The sequence below is a fragment of the Oratosquilla oratoria genome, chromosome 15 (genome assembly GCF_046742065.1).
Source record: "Oratosquilla oratoria isolate Oo_2021 chromosome 15, ASM4674206v1, whole genome shotgun sequence".
Lineage (NCBI taxonomy): Eukaryota > Metazoa > Arthropoda > Malacostraca > Stomatopoda > Squillidae > Oratosquilla > Oratosquilla oratoria.
The window spans coordinates 4,433,653-4,456,152 of NC_134791.1; the positions used below are offsets into that span (position 1 = coordinate 4,433,653).

At 39.5% G+C, this 22,500-nt stretch overlaps 1 protein-coding gene across 1 annotated transcript in view; it reads right to left on the reverse strand.

Annotated features, from left to right (window-relative positions):
- The window catches only part of LOC143032993 (uncharacterized), a 599,624-nt gene that overhangs the window by 32,947 nt on the left and 544,177 nt on the right, over positions 1–22,500 (reverse strand). Inside the window, exons 5-8 of the mRNA XM_076198187.1 lie at positions 18,648–18,798; positions 12,884–13,111; positions 7,176–7,270; positions 3,004–3,147 (exon numbers count right to left, since the gene is read on the reverse strand). Of these exons, the coding sequence (XP_076054302.1) occupies positions 3,004–3,147; positions 7,176–7,270; positions 12,884–13,111; positions 18,648–18,798 (618 nt within the window). The remainder of the gene's footprint in view (positions 1–3,003; positions 3,148–7,175; positions 7,271–12,883; positions 13,112–18,647; positions 18,799–22,500) is intronic.

Below are 22,500 nucleotides of genomic sequence, written 5' to 3' on the forward strand. Positions count from 1 at the left end.
TATGATAAATGTAACTGAAGGCGGAGAAAATATACGAGGAATAATGGAAGAATTTTACTGCCTTAACGTTTCGACCCTTAGGGTCTTGGACCCAAAGCATGCTTTGTGATCAAGACCCTAAGGGTCGAAACGTTAAGGCAGTAAAATTCTTCCATTATTCCTCGTATATTTTCTCCGCCTTCAGTTATATATATATGTATATATATATATATATATATATATATAAATATATATATATATACATATATATATATATATGCATCCATACACCTCGGAGTGGAGTCCAGCAGATTCTGTGGAGTCTTGTAGATATGATGAAATCCTGTAGATCCGGTGGAATCCTGTATATCCGATGGAGTCCTATAGATTCAGTGAAGTCCTGTAGATTAGGTGGAGTCCTGTAGATGTAATGAAGTCCTGTAGATCTGGTGGAGTCTGGGAGATGATTTGGAGTCCTACAGATCCAGATTAATCTTATAGATCCGTTGGTGTTCTGTAGATCCGGTGGAGTCTTGTTGATCCGGTGGAGTGCGATAGATCCGGTAGAGTACTGTAGATATGGTGGAGTTGTATAGATCCAGTGGAGTCCTGTAGACCCGGTGGAATCTGTAGGTCCTGTGGAGTCCTATATATTTGGTGGAGTCCTGTAGATGCAGTGGAGTCTTGTACATCCGTTGGAGTCCTGTAGATACGGTGGAATCCTGTAACTGGTGCGGAGACCTGTAGATTAGGTGGAGTCCCGTAGATCCGGTGGAGTCCTGTAGATCCAATGAAGTCCTGTAGATACGGTGGAATCCTATAGATGCTGTGGAGCACTGTAGATGATATGGAGTCATGCAGGTACGGTGGAGTCCTGTAGATTCGGTAGAGTCCTGTAGATCCGGTGGAGTCCTGTAGATCCGGTGGAGCGTATCCATATATCATTATTAACCATTACGATATGTCACATGCCTGACATGTGATCCACTGGAATCGCGCAATACCTCCAATCTTGCTGACTTCCACATTCCCAATTCGTCAACATCTCTATCAAATAAACAAAACACATCACGCCATCGCCCAACGGAAAGTTACCGAAATAAGTACATAGCGTCGCCAGACAAATCATTAACCTTTTCCATATACCTACCAAACTACACAATTATAACTATAATCCATACACTATATCAAGACACACTCTCTGAGTCTCTAATACCATCTAGAAACTTATTACTACAACCACCACACAAATGGTATTGTATAAATCCCATACCTATGCTCTAACTGTAAATCCTACACCAGATATGCAAAGATAGGTGTATTCACGTCCATATGCGGCGAATGCGTCACCAGGGGTGAAATTCTCCTTATAGGGAGCACTTGGGGACTCTCCCCGTAGGGTATTATATCCTCATGCTGTAAATATCTCTTCAATAAATCAAGAAAGCCAGAAGAGGGTTTACATTCCCTGCCACAGGTGTATCCATTAACCGGTTGTTGTTGTTGTTGTTATCATTATTATTATAATTACTTTTATTATTATTTGTTATGTCTCCTACAGATTAAGAAATGAATAGATAAATAATGAGACGAACAAGTAAATAAATAAATAGATAAATGAAAAAGTGTATTGGAAAGTCTCCTGCCGATTTGGTGTCTTTCATCGCAGAGCAGAAGCTCCGGACCGATTTTTTTTTTTTTTTTTTTTTTTCTTTTCTTTTCTTTTTTTGTATGCGTGCTATTTCCTCACCCTCTTCTGATCACTCATTTCTCAGGTATGCTTTTCATTCCCTTCCACCCTTCCCTTTCCATCTGTCCCACCCTCCTCCTATACCTTTCAATCCCTTCCATCCTTCCCTTTCCATCTGTCTCCCTCTTCCCATTCCTTTCAATCCCTTCCACCCTTTCCTTTCCATCTGCCCCCCTCCTCCTATACCTTTCAATCCCTTCCACCCTTCCCTTTCCATTTGCCTTTCCTCCCTTTCAACCCCTTCCACCCTTCCCTTTCCATCTGCCCCTCTTCCTATACCTTTCATTCCCTTCTACCCTTCCCTTTCCATCCCCCTCCCCCCTCCCATACCTTTTATTCCCTTTAACCCTGTCTTTTCCATCTGCCCTCCTCCCTTTCAATCCCTTCCACACTTCCCTTTCCATTTGCCCCTACCTATACCAGTGACTTCCTCCCCTCCTTTTTATCTATGGTTTATATTTATTTATTTATTTTTATTTATTTATTTATTTATTTATTTATTTTTGTTTTTTTTACCTCACAACCCTTCCTCGCTTTCGTTTCTTGTATCCTTCCTTTCCTTCCTCCCCTTTCCTCACGTTCTTATATCTTGTCCCTTTCCCCCACCCGCCCGACATCCGGTCTCCTCCCCACGTCTATTTCCCAGCTCCCTTTCCTTTCCCTACCTCCCCCAAACATTCATTTCCTTGATTCCAGTTCTCTTTGTTTTTTCACAGATCACTCCCCTTCCCAAAACACACACACACACACACACACACACACACACACACACACACACACACACACACACCTCGTGGCGCTGTGGTTAGAGTTCTCGCCTGCCACTACGGCGGTCTGGGTTCTAATCCCGCCCAGGGATGAAATAATTTCAGTATCGCTGCGCTGCGAGTCGTTACTCCAACTCTCGTGAGCGGGGAGTTGGGTGTGTGCGTGCATGTAAGGTCACAGCATTACCCATAGATCGGTCATATATGAGCTCTGAGCTGTCTTCCGGAAAGGAAATAGCTGACCATCACGAGTCCAACACGTGATCCAAGACCATGATGAATCACACACGTTAAAAAAAAAAAAAATACACACATACGCGCGCGCGCGAACGTACACTGACATACAGACACACACACACATAAAATACATAAACATACACACACACACACACTGTCATACAGATACACATACACACCCACACGCACGCACACACACAAATACATACATACACCCACACACACACCCACACCCACGCCCACACAGGCTCTCCCCCCGTTCTCACTTACCTTGATGTTGCGCTGCAGGTTGTTCCTCTGCTCGTCGGAGACGAGAGTCAGGTCCCGCTTGCCCAGCAGGTAGAAGATGTGGCAGTAGATGACGCTCAGCAGGAGGAGCGGACCGAAGAAGAGACACGAGTACACTATACGGAACTACAGCGGGGAGAGAGGGAGAGAGGGAGGCGTTAGTATTGCGTATATTATGCTATGGCGCACATATACACACACACACACACACACACACACAGACACACACACACACACATACATACACACACACAGAAAGAGAGAGTGAGTGGGGGTGGAGAGAGGGAGAGAAAAGGCGAGAGAGAGACCGAGAGAGAGAGAGAGAGAACGAGGGAGAGAAAGGGAGAGGGACAGAGAGAGAATGAGGCAGAGAAAGAATGAGAGAGAGAGGGAGAAAGAGAGAGTGTGGGGGAAAGAGTGGGAGGGAGAGAAAGAGAGTGAGGGTAGAGAGAGGGAGAGAAAAGGCAAGAGAGAGAGAGAGAAAGAGAGAGACAGAAAGAGGGAGAGAAAGGGAGAGAGACAGAGAGAGAACGAGAGACAGAGAAAGAATGAGAGAGGGAAAGAGAGAGTGTGGGGGAAAGAGAGAGAGAGAGAGAGAGAGAGAGAGAGAGAGAGAGAGAGAGAGAGAGTGTAGGGGAAAGAGAAAGAGAGAGAGAGAAAGAGAGAAGGGAGGGGGAAAGTGGGGATGGGGGTTGCCAATGTTGTCAGATATTGAAGGAAGGAGTCTGTTTGTCCATCGTCTCCGTTGTCAACGGGGGGAGGGGGGGAGGCTGTTGGCAGCGCAACAGACGAGGAGACTTCTTCTCTGTCGACAAAAGGTCCCTTCTTTGTTGACAAAGGGCAAACTATCGAGTGCAGTGTGTACAAAGGTGGGGCCCACGCCCTTTGTTACTAGCCTAACGGACCAATAAAGGCTTCCCACTTTCATATGGCCAATGTGTATTGGCAATAATGGTATTGTCAATATTTCTGTTACCGAAAGACCTAACCCTGTACCTCCCCCTTTCATGTGGCCAACGCGTATTGACAATAATGGTATTGTCAATATTTCTATTACCCAAAGACCTAACCCTATACCTCCCCCTTTCATATGGCCAATGTGTATTGGCAATAATGGTATTGTCAATATTTGTTACCGAAAGACCTAACCCTATACCTCCCCCTTTCATATGGCCAATGCGTATTGACAATAATGGTATTGTCAATATTCTTATTACCGAAAGACCTAACCCTATACCTCCCCCTTTCATGTGGCCAACGCGTATTGACAAAAATGGTATTGTCAATATTTTTATTACCCAAAGACCTAACCCTATACCTCCCCCTTTCATATGGCCAATGCGATGCGTATTGACAACAATGGCATTTTCAATATTTCTGTTACCAAAAGACCTAACCCTATACCTCCCCCTTTCATATAGCCAATGTGTATTGACAATAATGGTATTGTCAATATTTCTATTACCGAAAGACCTAACCATATACCTCCCCCTTTCATGTGGCCAACGCGTATTGACGATAATGGTATTGTCAATATTTCTGTTACCGAAAGACCTAACCCTATACCTCCCCCTTTCATATGGTAAATGCGCATTGACCATGATGGTATTGTCAATATTTCTATTACCGAAAGACCTAACCCTATAACTCCCCCCTTCATATGGCCAATGTGTATTGATAATAATGGTATTGTCAATATTTCTATTACCGAAAGACCTAACCCTATACCTCCCCTTTCATGTGCCCAACGCGTATTGACAATAATGGTATTGTCAATATTTCTGTTACCGAAAGACCTAACCCTATACCTCCCCTTTTCATATGGCCAATGTGTATTGACAATAATAGTATTGTCAATATTTCTATTACCGAAAGACATAACCCTATACCTCCCCCTTTCATACGGTCAATGCGTATTGACAATAATAGTATTGTTAATATTTCTATTACCGAAAGACATAACCCTAGACCTCCCCCTTTCATATGGCCAATGCGTATTGATAATAATGGTATTGTCAATATTTCTATTACCGAAAGGCCTAACCCTATCCCATCCTTTCAATACCAACTAGGAATTCTCTCAATGTCTTTCTAGGATGTATCATATTCATATTGTCAATATTTATGAAGTTACTTTAGTATTGTCAATATAAATCTATTCTAGATTTCAAATTTAACTTCTAGTTAGTGACTTTCAGTGCAGTGCCAATCATTTTGGCTTTCTATTCGCTTGCCTATAAGAGCATAAGAATGGAAGAGGCTGCAAGAGACCATAAGGCCTACACTAGGCAGTTCCATATCCATTACCACCTGTCATCCCTATCCATAAAGTTATTTAATTTTCTGTTGGAACAACCTATTCAGCGCTCACTACATCGTTACTAAGTTTATTCCATTCCTTAACTACTCTGTTAATAAACCAGTTATTGCCTATTTCCTTCTAACCTAAATTTGTCCAATTTAAATCCATTACTAGAAGTCCTGCACTGATGTCTTAATATGATGACCTTGACTACATCATCCTTGTTAAAGCCCTTCACCTAGCTGAATACCTCTATTGGATCGCATGTGTCACTGTGATGTTTATTACTGTTCCTATTCCTACTGAGCAATGTTTCTCTTTGAGGGCTTCCGTCATCTGAAGAGAGCGAAGTAGGAAAAGACAGAGGGAGAGCGAGAGTAAGGTGATGGCCCAAATATGTGGTAAGCCGCAGGGGTGGGCAAACTACGGTCCGCGGGCCACATGCGGCCCGCTAATATAAAATCTTATACTCACGTTATCATAAGATACTGTTTAATAGTAATTACTTTTTTCATTTTCTTTAAAATGACAATAACCATTACAACTTTTCTAATAACAAAAGTGTGATTACTACAACAATAACAACACGAATATTAATAACAATAACATCAATGCTAAAATTGTTTTGTCGATAAAACGGAAATAAAAGAAATGACAGAAAATGAACGACACAACACGAATTGAACGAGCAAATACGTAACTGAGTTATCAATCACTCCAAAGCATTAACACATACGGAAGTGAATAAGAATTAAGTCACATATGGACTAATGGAATAGACAATGGCAAGCTAAAATTTTAACATTCGCTACAATTCTCACTTCAATATAATTATTTTTTGTCTATTACGTGATAGATTTTTCTATGTATAATATAGTTTACACTTAGCTCATTTTCTGTACTAGATAGGAAGAAATAACGGTGGTATTCTTAAAAAAAATCCCCTTCTAAGGATTTATATAAGGAAATTTTTATGTGAAGAAATATTCTTTTCAAGAATCCCACTCTAAGATTCTTACGATGGTATTCTTCAAAAAATCTTTCCCTTCCAAGAATTCATATAAGGAAAGATTTATATAAGGAAATATTTTTATAAGGAAAGATTTTTTTAAGAATACCACCGTAAGATTTTAAGAATACCACCGTAAGATTTTTAGATTCTTAGTGGTATTCTTAAAAAACTTTCCCTTCCAAGGATCTATATAAGATATATAAGGAAAAATTATATAAGGAAAGAATCTTTCCCTTCGAAGGATTTATATAAGATTTATACAAGGAAAGATTTTTGTAAGGAAATATTTTTTTTTAAGAATACCACCGTAAGATTCAGATTCTTATGATGACAGGCATTAAAAAATCTTTCCCTTCCGAGGATTTATGTAAGATTTTTATAAGGAAAGATTTATATAAGGAAAGATTTTTTTAAGAATACCACCGTTTGATTCTTGCGGTGGTATTCTTAAAAAAGTCTTTCCCTTCCAAGGATGCATATGATATTTATTTAAGGAAAGATTTATGTAAGGAATTATTTTGTAAGAATACCACCGTAAGATTCTTACGGTGGTATTTTTAAAAAAATCTTTCCCTTCCAAGGATTTATATAAGATTTATATAAGGATTTTTTTTAAGAATACCATCGTAAGATTCTTTGTCTGACAAATTACGGTGGTATTCTTAAAAAAAATCTTTCCCTTCCAAGAATTTATATAAGATTTATATAAGGAAACATTTATATAAGGAAAGAATTTTTATAAGAATACCACCGTAAGTTATCAGACAAAGAATTTTAATGTTGTATCACAAAAAACTCTGGTCAAAACTTATGTTCGTGACTGCATCGTTATACACGTACCGTGATACCACTGAGCAAGAAGTAGTTATTGTCACATTCGTGGGATTGGTAGCCCTGGTCCTTGATGCTCCCGAAGGAAATGAACAGCCCTGCAACTTTGGGTAGAAAATGGGTTACAGTGTATTAACACGGGTTTACAACCGGGGGTATTTATAACTCACTGTTACCCAACCCTGGGGAAGCGGTTGGCATACTGTATATGTATATATATATATATATATATATATATATATATATATATATATATTTTTTTTTTTTTGAAAAATTATATGAATTCAATAACAAAATTTAATTATGTTAATTTTGTCTTTTATAACCTTACATTATCTTTCTTACACAAATATTTATTATACTGGTCCACTACTTTTTACACTCAACAACTAATCATATATATATTAACACATACAAATACATTAGTGGAGTCGCGATTATATCATAAGGATCATATTGGGGGGTCGCCTAAGTAAAAAAAAAAAAAAAAAGTTGGAAAACACTGAGGGCAGTTTGAGACTCGAACCCTGGATAATGGTCACTTAATGTGTCAGTTTATATTTGGGTAGAGTGTTAGATTATTAACATTATGATAAAGTCATCAATGCTTATGATTTTATTACATGTTTTATTCCTAGCTATCCATACTTATAATACAGAAAATTCTAGCTATTATTATATCTAGAAGTCATACAGGTAATTAATAGGAATACACAAAGGAACACAAAGGAAGAACAAACAACGGCAGGCCTACTGGCCCTAACGAGGCTGTTTGTGTTTACTATACTAAGCTACAGTGAGAAAACAGGGCAACTAGGCAATATAAGATGAACTAATACTACTACTACCACTGTCCTATCCAATTACAGTTAAATGCCGGGCTGTCAGATCTTTTATTGCAAAGGATAATATTCTATTTGCGGATTAGAGCCCAAATATTTGTCTAAGCGCTTTTTAAATGTTGTTATTGTATTACTTTCAACGACGGCGGAAGGTGAATGGTGATGATTATTTCGAGAGTCAAGTGATTAGGGTATGGCGACCATATTGGGCAATCCATTAGGTGTCTGGAGTCATCAAAAGGTTAAGAACTACTGTATTACGACGTATTATGACGTATGATGCGCCAGTTTTGTTTTCTTAAGAAATGATGAGGCATTTGACATGGGGGAAGAGAGGGTATTTGGACGTCACGATATATATGTGTATATATATGTATGTATGTATGTATATATATATATATATATATATATATATATATATATTATATATTTTTTTTTTTTTTTTTTTTCAACCACAAACAACTTTTAATTCCATGCCATCGCAATCGAGACTGAAGAATCGCTCGATGGAGACATTTTGTTGGAAATTGAAACGTGGATGAGCCGAGGATTTGAACTCAGCTAAACCGTAACAAAGTTAAAGTGACTTAAACCAATTCGCTATCAAGATATATATATATATATATATATATATATATATATATATATATATTTTTTTTTTTTCAGCGAACCCCAAGGAAATTGGAAAGAAGCGCTTTCATGTTATACACATCTTCAGGGGAATTTCTGTTTTTTTTTTTCGATTTCCTTTGCGGTTACCTGTAAAAAAAAAAAAAAAAAAAAAATCAGGTGTTTTAGTGATCATTCTGCATATATATATATATATATATATATATATATATATATATATATATATATATATATTATGAGAATTTATTCGAATGTTTTCAGTGTGTTCCATGTCAAGCTGGGCACAAGGGAAAAATCTTGTGATAAAGGAAATGTTTATGATGTGTAACTTTTTAATAAGAATAATTTGGATTGAGGACTATAGTGAGACATACACTCAAGAGGCAACACAAATATATGCAGACACGCAAGTGAACAGAGAAACACACACACACACACACACACACACACACACACACACACACACACACACACACACACACACCATACACACACACACGACTCGATGGCGCAGTGGCAGAGTTCGCGGCCGCCACTAGGACGGTCTGGGTTCGAATCCCGCTCAGGGATGAAATAATTTCTGTATCGCTGCGCTGCGAGTCGCTACTCCAACTCCCGTGGGCGGGGAGTTGGGGATATGTGTGCGTGTAGGGTCACAGCATTACCCATAGATCGGTCATAAATGAGGTCTGAGCTCTCTTCCGGGAGGGTAATAGCTGTTGGTCACGAGTCCGACACGTGGTCCGAGACCATGGTGAAGCATACACATACACGCACATACAAACAGACGCCGTAGTAAGAGGACGTGTCCGCTCTAGCTCATCATCGAAATATATATAATAAGCGGTTGCGAGGTTGGTTGGAGGTAACGTGGGGTACTGTGAATGATTGGCGGGTGATCAAATGGAGAGAGAGAGAGAGAGAGAGAGAGAGAGAGAGAGAGAGAGAGAGAGAGAGAGAGAGAGAGAGAGAGAGAGAGAGAGAGAGAGAGATAGAGAGAGAAAAGGAAGATAGGGGAAGCCGCGTGGGGTCCCGTAAATGCTTGGCAGCTGATAAAAAAGAAAAAGAAAAAAGAAGAAGAAGAAGAAGAAGAAGAAGAAAAAGAAAGAAAAAAAAAAAAAAGGAAGACAGGGAAAACCGTAAATTGAAGAAAACGGACGACCGGCAGAGTACTTGTCACCGAATCAAACAGGAACTCAATACTGTTTATAGTAGATTAAAATATGGTTTAACGTCACAAACTCCACCTATCAGAAGGCTAGGACGGTGCCCCTCACAGCGAACTCTGATGCCCTTGGTTCTACTTCGCCGGTGGCAGGGTTCGAACCGCCATCCCCTCGATCTTCGCCAAGAACAAGAATGCACCAAATGAATGAATTATTGATGACTTGATAGAGGCAGAGAAAACTATGAGTGCAATTACTAAAGATTTAAAAGCCCAATGGGCAACAATTAAAATCTTACAGTGACAAGAATTATATGAGTGATATAAAAGGTAATGAAATGAAAGAACCTGCGAATTGATAGGGGATTACGAAAAGTTAAATGAGGGGAATGATAAGCCAGCAGGTAGTGTGAACAAATACAACAAGAAGGAAAAAAGAATAGAAGAGAAAGGTTGGATAAAAATACATGACGATGGAAAAAGTGTAATTTAATAAGATAACGTGCCCGCCAAGAAGAAAAGAGAGAGAGGGTGTGGAAAGGAAGGCGATAAAAGTAATTAAGAATAAAAATAAATAAATGAATAAATAAAAGACAAAAGTACAGTTAATGAAATAATTCAGAGAACATGGAATGTGGTAAACAAGGAATTTTGAATGGAGAAAAAGAGATGAGATCTTATGAACATAGTTTTAAGCTAGTATACTAAATCGAATAAACACACACACACACGACCGGCCGCCACTACGGCGGTCCGGGTTCGAATCCCGCCCAGGGCTGAAATAATTTCAGTATCGCTTGCGCTGCGAGTCGTTACTCCAACTCTCGTGGGCGGGGAGTTGTGTGTGTGTGTGTGTGTGTGTGTGTGTGTGTGTGTGTGTGTGTGTGTGTGTGTGTGTGTGTGTGTGTGTGTGTGTGTGTGTGTGCAAGGTCACAGCATTACCCATAGATCAGTCATATATATGAGCTCTGAGCTCTCTTCCGGGAGGGTAATAGCCGTCGATCACGAGTCCAACATGTGATCCAAGACCATGGTGAATCCCACCCACCACCCACATCCTCCATCAACCTATGATGAATAATGGCAGACCATGGAGGGAGGTGCTTAAAAAAAAAAAAAAAAAAAAAAAAAAAAAAAAAAAAAAAAAAAAAAAAAAAAAAAAAAAGAAAAAAAAAAAAAAAAAAAAAAAAAAAAAAAGGGGTCAAATATATTTTACGTGATGACAGCATTGCAGACAGTGATATATCTGTCTATGCATATCACCCCGTCACTCTCCGGTCACCTGAAGAGTTATGGCCACTGTGATACATAAATGACGGTAGACTTGTCTCGTGGTTTGTTTGTCACGAGCGTGATCATAAAGCCACTTAACTGGCACACTAGACGGCACTAATGAAGGGAAGAGATTTTTTTTTTTTAGTGGAATGTCATTCCCACGGTCTTTGGAGTGATAAGACTCACTGATACAATTTTTATTTCTTTTTTACTTTATTTTATTTATTCATTTATTTATTTATTTATATATTTATTTATTTATTTATTTATTTTTTTTTATTTTTTTTGTGGAATGTCATTCCCACGGTCTTTGGAGTGATATAACTCGCTGATACATTTTTTTTTTTTTTTTTTTTTTTTTTGGAATTTAATTATTCCCACGGGCCTCGTTTGAGCCCATGTATGTAATATCAAGTGGAATTCGAAAACAAAAGAGACAATATCAACTGTGCCAACACAAACAACACTCACCATTGTACCACACGTGATCAACTCACACTAATGAGACGTTATTCTGTTCCACAGTTATCTTCCTCTTTCATTAAAAAATATGTGTTTTATATATTTCTTTCTTGTTCTTTTTTCTATTTCCCTTTTTCTATGACCTTAACCGAGCCTCCACAAAGTCATCAACTAGATACTCCATCTACAGACACCACATCGCCCTACTTAAGGGGATTGGAATCTAGAAATGGGATTAGATAATTCTTAATGGGTGTCGATCCTTTTTAATGGGATTAAAAAGGAATTTGATCTCTCTTAAGGGGGTTGGATTCCCCTTAAACGATCCGAATCCTCTAAAAAGAAACCAACCACCTTAAGGAGAGTCAAACCCTTTTAAAGAGGTATCCAACCACCTTAAGGAGGGTCAAACCCTTTAAAGAGGAATCCAACCACTTTAAGGAGGATTGAACCCCTTTAAGAGGTATCCAACCTTATCAGAAAGGATCCAGACCTTTTAAGGCAGAAACTTCAACTCACGCAGAAGAAGAATACCTACTAGGGGATAATTCTTGGTCGTCGATCCTTTTCAATGGAGTTAGATCCTCCTTAATTGGTTTGATCCCTCTTAATGGTGTTGGATTCCCCTTAAACGATCCGAATCCTCTGAAAGGAATCAAACAACTTTAAGTGGATCCAACACGTTTTAAGAGGGATCCAACACGTTTTAAGAGGAATCCAACCTTATTAGAAAGGATCCAAACCCCTTTAAAGGCAGAAACTTCCCCAATGTATTCCTCCTTCATCTACTCACGCAGAAGAAGACCTACTGGGGGAAACCCTTTAAGACAGAAACTTCCTCAATGTATCCCTCTTTCATCCACTCACGCAGAAGAAGACCTACTGGGGGAGACCCGTTAAGACAGAAACTTCCTCAATGTATCCCTCTTTCATCCACTCACGCAGAAGAAGACCTACTGGGGGAGAACCTTTAAGACAGAAACTTCCCCAATGTGTCCCTCCTTCATCCACTCACGAAGAAGAAGAACACATTACTGGGAGGAGACCCTTTAAGTCAGAAACTTCCTCAATGTATCCCTCTTTCATCCACTCATGCAGAAGAAGACCTACTGGGGGAGACCCGTTAAGGCAGAAACTTCCCCAATGTGTCCCTCCTTCATCCACTCACGAAGAAGAAGAACACATTACTGGGAGGAGACCCTTTAAGTCAGAAACTTCCTCAATGTATCCCTCTTTCATCCACTCACGCAGAAGAAGACCTACTGGGGGAGAACCTTTAAGACAGAAACTTCCCCAATGTGTCCCTCCTTCATTTACTAACGCAGAAGAAGAAGAACACTTACTGGGAGAGATCCAGAGGATGACCAGGATGACCTTCTGGGTAGCCGGGGTCATGGTGGCGGCGTAGTGGAGGGGCTTGAGGACGCCGATGTAGTGGTTGAAGGCGACCACGACGAGGTGGAAGACTTGGACCAACATGCTTCCGAGGCGGAGCGTCTCGATCGAGAGTTTGATGCAGATCGGAACGTTGTACTCGAAGACCGCCGGAAGATACGAGTTGCAGATGATGCCTGGAAATTGAGGTGTGCAAGTGGGTCAAGGGCTTTAACAAGGATGACCCAAGCAAGGTCATCATATTACGACAGCAGTGCAGGACTTGTAGTAATGGGTTTAAATTGGGCAAATTTAGGTTTAAGGAGGAAATGGGAAAGAACTGGTTTACTAATAGAGTAGTTAACGAATGAATAAAATTGGTATCACACACACACACACATACACAGACACACACACACGTACACACAGCTTCCCACATAGAGTGATAGATGTATGGAACAAATTGGATGAAGAAATAGCATGTGCAAACACAATACAACAATTTAAGAACAAACTTGATCTTGCGAGATACAAAAACGGGTCACCAGGAGCATATCTCCCCTTCCCGTATAATACAACTAGGTAAACTAGGTAAATACATACCCACCCACACCCACACACACATTCATTTAACGCCTTCCTCCTCCTCTCTACCTCCCTCCCTATCCCTTCACATCTGAACAGTTACCAAACCGTTAATTATCCCCGCCAGAACACGGAGAGGCCTTAATTAACCGTAATTATGTTTTCAAAATTATAAAAATGGTGATACTCAAAGGCTTCGTTTGCAAATGAATGGCACCAAGGTCTGGTTGGCTGATCTCGGGCAACCTTATAGTCTTTTTTTTTGGGGGGGAGGGGGCACTAACTCGAGGGGTGTGTGGTTAGGGGGGTGGAGAGAGCAAATGAGGGAGCAAGCAGAAAGGTGGGGGAGAGGATTTTTTTTTTTTTTTTTTTTTTTTTTAGGGTACTACCATGGGGGTGCGGTTAGGGGGGTGGGGAGCAAATGAGGGAGCGAGCAGAAAGGTGGGGGGGGAGAGGATTTTTTTGTGGGGTACTACCATGGGGGTGCGGTTAGGGGGTGGGGGAAAAAGGAGGGAGCGAATAGAAAGTTGGGGATAGCAAACGAATGGGGAAGCAAGTCACTTTGAATAAAAGCGGAACTGGCAACTCTCTTAATCGCTGTGGCTCTCTCTCTATATATTTTGTTCTGGTTGAGCTACAGGCGATTTCGGTCTGCTGAAGAGGAAACGAGGGCTGAAACTCTAGAGCAGCGTTTCCCTACCTGAAGTGCTGAAATAAATTACAGGGGGTGCTGAAATAAATTACAGGGGGTGCTGAAATAAATTATAGGGGGTTCTGAAATCAATTACAGGGGGTGCTGAAATCAATTACACGGGTGCTGAAATCAATTACAGGGGGTGCTGAAATCAATTACAGGGGGTGCTGAAATCAATTACATGGGGTGCCGAAATCAATTACAGGCGGGTGCTGAAATAAATTACAGGGGGTGCTGAAATCAATTACAGGGGGTGCTGAAATCAATTACAGGGGGTGCTGGAATAAATTACACGGGTGCTGAAATCAATTACAGGGGGTGCTGAAATCAATTACAGGGGGTGCTGAAATCAATTACATGGGGTGCCGAAATCAATTACAGGGGGGTGCTGAAATAAATTACAGGGGGTGCTGAAATAAATTACAGGGGGTGCTGAAATCAATTACAGGGGGTGCTGAAATAAATTACAGGGGGTGCTAAAATCAATTACAGGGGGTGCTGAAATCAATTACAGGGGGTGCTGAAATAAATTACAGGGGGTGCTGAAATAAATTACAGGGGGTGCTGAAATAAATTACAGGGGGTGCTGAAATAAATTACAGGGGGTGCTGAAATAAATTACAGGGGGTGCTGGGAAGTGACGCACATAAATTTCACATATGTATCATTGATTACCCAGTTGTACATATTTGACTTTCCCCATGCTATTTTATTTCTACAGGGTGTTCTTATTTCTTCTATAAACAATATTGTCAATTTGTTTCAGTTCTAAGGAATCAAGAAAATAAATCATCAAGCAGTACACTTCACTTTCTTTTATCCTTCTAATAACTAGATAGGGGTGCTGGACTGCTTAGGCATGACAACAGGGGGTGCTATGGTCTGGAAAGGTTTGGGAAACGCTGCCTTAGGGTCTGGAAAGGTTTGGGAAACGCTCTCTTAGGGTCTGGAAAGGTGTGGGAAACGCTGTCTTAGGGTCTGATAAGGTTTGGGAAATGCTGTCTTAGGGTCTGGAAAGGTTTGAGAAATGCTGCCTTAGGGTCTGGAAAGGTTTGGGAAACGCTGCCTTAGGGTCTGGAAAGGTTTGGGAAACGCTGCCTTAGGGTCTGGAAAGGTTTGGGAAACGCTGCCTTAGGGTCTGGAAAGGTTTGGGAAACGCTGTCTTAGGGTCTGGAAAGGTTTGGAAAACGCTGTCTTAGGATCTGGAAAGGTTTGGGGAACGCTGCCCTAGGATCTGGAAAGGTTTGGGAAAGGCTGCCTTAGGGTCTGGAAACTTTTGGGAAACGCTGTCTTAGGGTCTGGAAAGGTTTGCGAAACTCTGCCTTAGGGTCTGGGAAGGTTTGGGAAACGCTGCCTTAGGGTCTGGAAAGGTTTGGGAAACGCTGCCTTAGGGTCTGGAAAGGTTTGGGAAACGCTGTCTTAGGGTCTGGAAAGGTTTGGGAAACGCTGCCTTAGGGTCTGGAAAGGTTTGGGAAACGCTGCCTTAGGGTCTGGAAAGGTTTGGGAAACGCTGCCTTAGGGTCTGGAAAGGTTTGGGAAACGCTGCCTTAGGGTCTGGAAAGGTTTGGGAAACGCTGTCTTAGGGTCTGGAAAGGTTTGGGAAACGCTGTCTTAGGGTCTGGAAAGGTTTGGGAAACGCTGCCTTAGGGTCTGGAAAGGTTTGGGAAACGCTGCCTTAGGGTCTGGAAAGGTTTGGGAAACGCTGCCTTAGGGTCTGGAAAGGTTTGGGAAACGCTGCCTTAGGGTCTGGAAAGGTTTGGGAAACGCTGTCTTAGGGTCTGGAAAGGTTTGGGAAACGCTGTCTTAGGGTCTGGAAAGGTTTGGGAAACGCTGCCTTAGGGTCTGGAAAGGTTTGGGAAACGCTGTCTTCGGGTCTGGAAAGGTTTGGGAAACGCTGTCTTGGGGTCTGGAAAGGTTTGGGAAACGCTGTCTTAGGGTCTGGAAAGGTTTGGGAAACGCTGTCTTAGGGTCTGGCAAGGTTTGACAAACGCTGCCTTACGGTCTGGAAAGGTTTGGTAAACGCTACCTTAGGGTCTGGAAGGGTTTGGGAAACGCTACCTTAGGGTCTGGAAAGGTCTGGGAAACGCTGTCTTAGGGTCTGGAAAGGTTTGGGAATTGCTGTCTTAAGGTTTAGAAAGGTTTGGGAAACGCTGCCTTAAGGTCTGGCAAGGTTTGAGAAACGCTGCCTTACGGTCTGGAAAGGTTTGTGAAACGCTACCTTAGGGTCTGGAAAGGTTTGGGAAGCGCTGCCTTAGGGTCTGGAAAGGTTCGGGAAACGCTGTCTTAGGGTCTGGAAAGATTTGGGAAACGCTGTCTTAGGGCCTAGAAAGGTTTGGGAAACGCTGTCTTAGGGTCTGGAAAGGTTTGGGAAACGCTGTCTTAGGGTCTGGAAAGGTTTGGGAAACGTTGTCTTAGGGTCTGGAAAGGTTTGGGAAACGCTGCCTTAGGGTCTGGAAAGGTTTGGGAAACGCTGCCTTAGGGTCTGGAAAGGTTTGGGAAACGCTGCCTTAGGGTCTGGAAAGGTTTGGGAAACGCTGCCTTAGGGTCTGGAAAGGTTTGGGAAACGCTGCCTTAGGGTCTGGAAAGGTTTGGGAAACGCTGCCTTAGGGTCTGGAAAGGTTTGGGAAACGTTGTCTTAGGGTCTGGAAAGGTTTGGAAAACGCTGCTCTAGAATCTCTTCTTTCACCTCTTGCCTGACCTCGTCTTCAGTAACTTAGAAGAAAATGTGTAAAGCGAGGTCACATCTAAGCTACAACGCTTATGCACATCATATGAATGGCCTTGTTAGATGCCCTCCCTCCCACCTCTTCCTCCTCCCCACCTCCTCCTCCTCCTCTTCCTCCTCTCCCAAATTGTTTCCTTCTCTCAGACTTACTTCTTCCTCTTTTGCAGTCCTTGCAATCTGACCTCATTCATGTAACTTAGACACATATATATATATATATATACATATATATATACATATATATATATATATACATATATATATACATTTATATATATATATATATATGTATATATATATATATATATATATATATATATATGTATATACATTCCACCATAACGGAATCAAAGTCACCTTGGGTCCTGGCATGATAATCATTCATCCTTTTTCATTTATTTCCATTTGGAGAAAGAAAGCAACATGTCAGTCGAGGAGCCCCATCAATGGCCGGTGTCACCAGCCTCCCCTGAAGTGTCCGAGAATCCAAGAGGAAGAAAACGTTCGAACTCGTAAATCCTCACGAATAAACAGAGGGAGTTTCCCGTTTTCTTCCGCCATCAACGGAGGATGTCCTTTGGGTGATATTCCCATTAAAGGCCCTTCAAATCTCCTCCCCTTTCCTCTCTCCCCCATTATATACGTGTGGCAAAACGTGGGGGAACTTATACTGAAAGAGAGAGGCAATTGGCAGGAAGCATGCCAGGAAACGCACTATGTGAGGACGATAAGTTTACTGACGCACTATGGGAGGACAATGACTTTATTGACGCACTATGAGAGGACAATGACTTTATTGACGCACTATGGGAGGACAATTACTTTATTGACGCACTGTGGGAGGACAATGACTTTATTGACGCACTATGAGAGGACAATGACTTTATTGACGCACTATGGGAGGACAATTACTTTACTGACGCACTATGGGAGGACAATGACTTTATTGACGCACTATGGGAGGACAATGACTTTATTGACGCACTATGGGAGGACAATGACTTTATTGGCGCACTATGGGAAGACAATGACTTTATTGACGCACTATGGGAGGACAATTACTTTACTGACGCACTATGGGAGGACAATGACTTTATTGACGCAGTATGGGAGGACAATGACTTTATTGACGCACTATGGGAGGACACTTTATTGACGCACTATGGGAGAACAATGACTTTATTAGCGCACTATGGGAAGACAATGACTTTATTGACGCACTATGAGAGGACAATGACTTTATTGACGCACTATGGGAGGACAATGACTTTATTGACGCACTATGGGAGGACAATGACTTTATTGACGCACTATGGGAGGACAATGACTTTATTGGCGCACTATGGGAAGACAATGACTTTATTGACACACTATGGGAGGACAATGACTTTATTGGCGCACTGTGGTATGACAATGACTTTATTGACGCACTATGTGAGAACAATGACTCTATTGACGCACTATGGTAGGACAATGACTTTACTAACGCACTATGGGAGGACAAAGACTTTATTGACGTACTATGGGAGGACAATGACTTTATTGACGCACTATGGGAGGACATTGACTTTATTGACGCACTGTGTGAGGACAGTGACTACTGATAAACAAACACACGATAAACTTCGTATGATCGAAACGTTGTATATCCACTCCAACACAGACTACGTCCTCAAATGGTACTTTCCCCAAAGAACTTGTATCCCCAACTGTGCTTTGGGAGACTTACTGGCCGTGATGGTAGCGCACACGACGACGTTAGCGGCGGCGAGGGAAAGGGAGAAACGGACTGTCGGGGAGAGAGGACGTTTGACCCAGGGCGTCGCGGCCACCACCACAAGGCTGACCAAGCCCATAGCCACCGTGCACGTGATCATAATCTGCAAGAAAGGAGGATCAGCAATCAGTCAGTAATAACCAGCGTTTCTATCCTTGGGGGGTATATCAAGCCAAAGAGCTGGAGTCGTGGAAATGGTTGAGGATCAAAGGCTTCAACAAGGGTGACGCACACAAGGTCATCATATTAAGACAACAGGGCAGGACTCGCAGTAATGGATTTAAACAGGAGAAATTTAGATTTAAGAAGGAAATTGGCAAGAATTGGTTTACTAATAGGGTGGTCAACGAATGGAATAGATTTAGTAACCATGTAGTGGTCGGTGAAACTTTCAGTTGTTTTAAGAAATGGTTAGACAGATTTATGGATGGGGATGACAGGTGGTAATGGGCATGGAACTGCCTAGTGTAGGCCTTAAAGTCTCTTGCAGTTTTTTTTTTTTCCCTTATGTTCTTATGAGGAGAGTATTAAGGACATGAACCTGAACGGAAAGACAGTAGATGTTGGAGGGTGATCAGCATATGTATATTTATTTTCAGATTAATCTCAAATCATACAAGAATAATGCATGACTGTGTTATGGAACGGAGATTAATCTTAAATCATACAAGAATAATGCATGACTATATTTATGAAGTAGAGGTTGATCTCAAATCATACAAGAATAATGCATTACTATGTTAAGGAGTGAAGATTAATTTCAAATCATACAAGAATAATGCATGACTATATATATATATATATATATATATATATATATATATATATATATATATATATATATATATATATATATACACACATATATGGAGAGGAGATTAATCTCAAAATATACAAGAATAATGCATGACTATATATATATATATATATATATATATATATATATATATACACATATATACATATATATACATATGTATATATATATATATATATATATACATATATAAAAAATAAATCATACGAAAATCGACTAAAACATATGAATCTGTTTTCTCTAAAAAAGCGTAGACTCAGAGGTGACTTGATACAGGTCTTTAAAATTCTAAAGGGAATTGACAACATCAAAAGTGACCAAATTTTTACATTGAATGAGAATCAGACAAGAAACAATGGTCTCAAACTGTCCGGAAATAGATTCAATTTGGAAGTAGGTAGAAACAACTTTGCCAACCGTGTAGTTAATGATTGGAATAAACTTCCTGCACAGGTAGTGCAATGTTGTTCAGTTCGAAGCTTTAAAATTATTTAGATAAATACCTAAGTAAGATGCTGTAATGATTATAATTTATCTTATATTATTTGTTTTTGTTTTGTTATCATTTGTCTGTCTGATTTTTATTTATTATTAGTTATATGTCAATTTATTATTTTTTACTATTTACCTCTTTGTTTATTATTTAACTATACCTATGCATTTATTTATGTATTTTATTTGTTATTTACATTATCATATTTTTTATTTTTTATTTTATCATTAATATGATTTTTTTTTTTCGCATCCGACCTAGATATGGATCAAAAGGTCTCCTGTCGGCATGCTCCGCCTTTGTAATCCTTTGTAATATATACATTATATATATATGTATATTTATATATATATATATATATATATATATATATATATATATATGGAGTGGAGTTTAATCTAAAAAAATACAAGAATAATGCAAGACTATATCTATGGACTGGAGGTTAATCCCAAAACATACAAGAATAATGCATGACTATATATATATATATATATATATATATATATATATATATATATATATATATATATATATATATATATATATATATATATATGGAGTGGAGATTAATCTCAAATCATACAAGAACAATGCATGACTAAATATATATATGGAGTGGAGACTAATCCCAAAACATACAAGAATAAAGCATGACTATACACTGAATATGGAGAGGAGATGTAATCTCAAATTATACAAGAATAATGCATGACTATGTTATAGAATGGAAATTAATCTCAAAAAATACAAGAATAAGGCATGACCATATCTATTGAATGTAGGCTAATCTCAAAACATACAAGAATAATGCATGACTATATATATATATATATATATATATATATATATATATATATATATTATATATATATATATATATATATATATATATATATATATATATATATATGGAGTGGAGATTAATCTCAAATCATACAAGGATAATGCATGACTGAAGTCCATAAACTACTGACTGCATGAAATATGCGGTCGATATACAGTACGGAGCTGAAAAGGAAGAAGAAGAAGAAGAAGAAGAAGAAGAAGAAGAAGAAGAAGAAGAAAAAGAAGAGGAGGAAGGAGAAAAAGATAAAGAAGAAAAAGAAGAAGAGGCAGAAGAAGAAATTGTGTTGCGACACGCTGTACAGTATGTATTGCAAACTCATATAATGTGCGTGCATGGAAGGTAAGTTTTTAAAACTGTGTTAGAATGAAAGTCGCAAAAATATCACAATAATCACAAGAGTAATACCCACAAAAACACTGGCAGTAATGATGAAATAATAATTAGAAATATCATGACGAAAGTGATAGTAACGATAATAATAATAATACTATTATTACTGATGATAATATTTACAATTTTGATAATGCAATGATTTATATAACAACAACAATGTCAGGAGATTTCATTTAACTCCATGGCATTCCTCCCATCCCATTTCTCTTTATATATATATATATATATATATATATATATATATATATATATATATATGTATATATATATATATATATATATATATATATATATATATATATATATATATATATATATATATATCTATTGACCCACTGTCGAAGAATGAGATAAGATGGACAGAAAATATGTATATTTCGACCACTATCTGTGCTCCTCTTCATCATTCTGCTGAAGAGGACCACGGATAGTGGTCGAAATATCCAGATTTTCTGTACATCTTATCTCATTCTACGAAAGCGGGTCAGTCTTATTTTATAAAGGTGCTACGACATTATAACTTCCTAATATGTATATATATATATATATATATATATATATATATATATTTTTTTTTTTAGTATTGCAAGGATGTCATCCACCCACACCTCAACCTTGGGGCAGTTCAGAATCCTAGTTAGGGTCGTTAACGAGGGGGCAATTGCGTACTCCACAAACGAGGGAGGGAATGGAAGTAAGGAGGAGGGGGAGGAGTAGGGGGGCTGGCCTCTGTGACCGGAGAAGGGCGAGTACGGCTATGCGGTGTCGACGTGTTTGCTCAAATTAACTGATTGGCGCTCAGGCCGAGCGTGAGGACTCGGCGACACAGTGAACAAGAAGATAAAGAAGAAGAGGAAGAGAGGAAGAAGGCGAAGGAGGGGAAGAAGAAGAAAGAAGAAGACAAAGAAAGAAGAAGAAAAGAAGAAGAAAAAGTAGAAAACGAAGGAGAGGAAAATACGAAGAATAAGAAGAAAAAGATGAAGAAGTAGAGGAAGAATAAGAAGAAGAAAAAGACGAAGAAAAAGAAGAAGAAGAAAAAGAAGAAGAAGAAGAAAGAAATAGGAAGAAAGAAGAAAAAGAAAAAGGAGAAAAAATAAAAAAAAAACAGGAAGAAAGAAGCCAAAAAAAAAAAAAAAAAAAAAAAACAGAGAAACGAGGTGAAAAACAAGAAGAATGAAGAAGAAAGGATTAAATGATGAGGACGAACAAGAAGACGGAGAGGACAAAGAAGAAGAAGAAGAAGAAGATGACA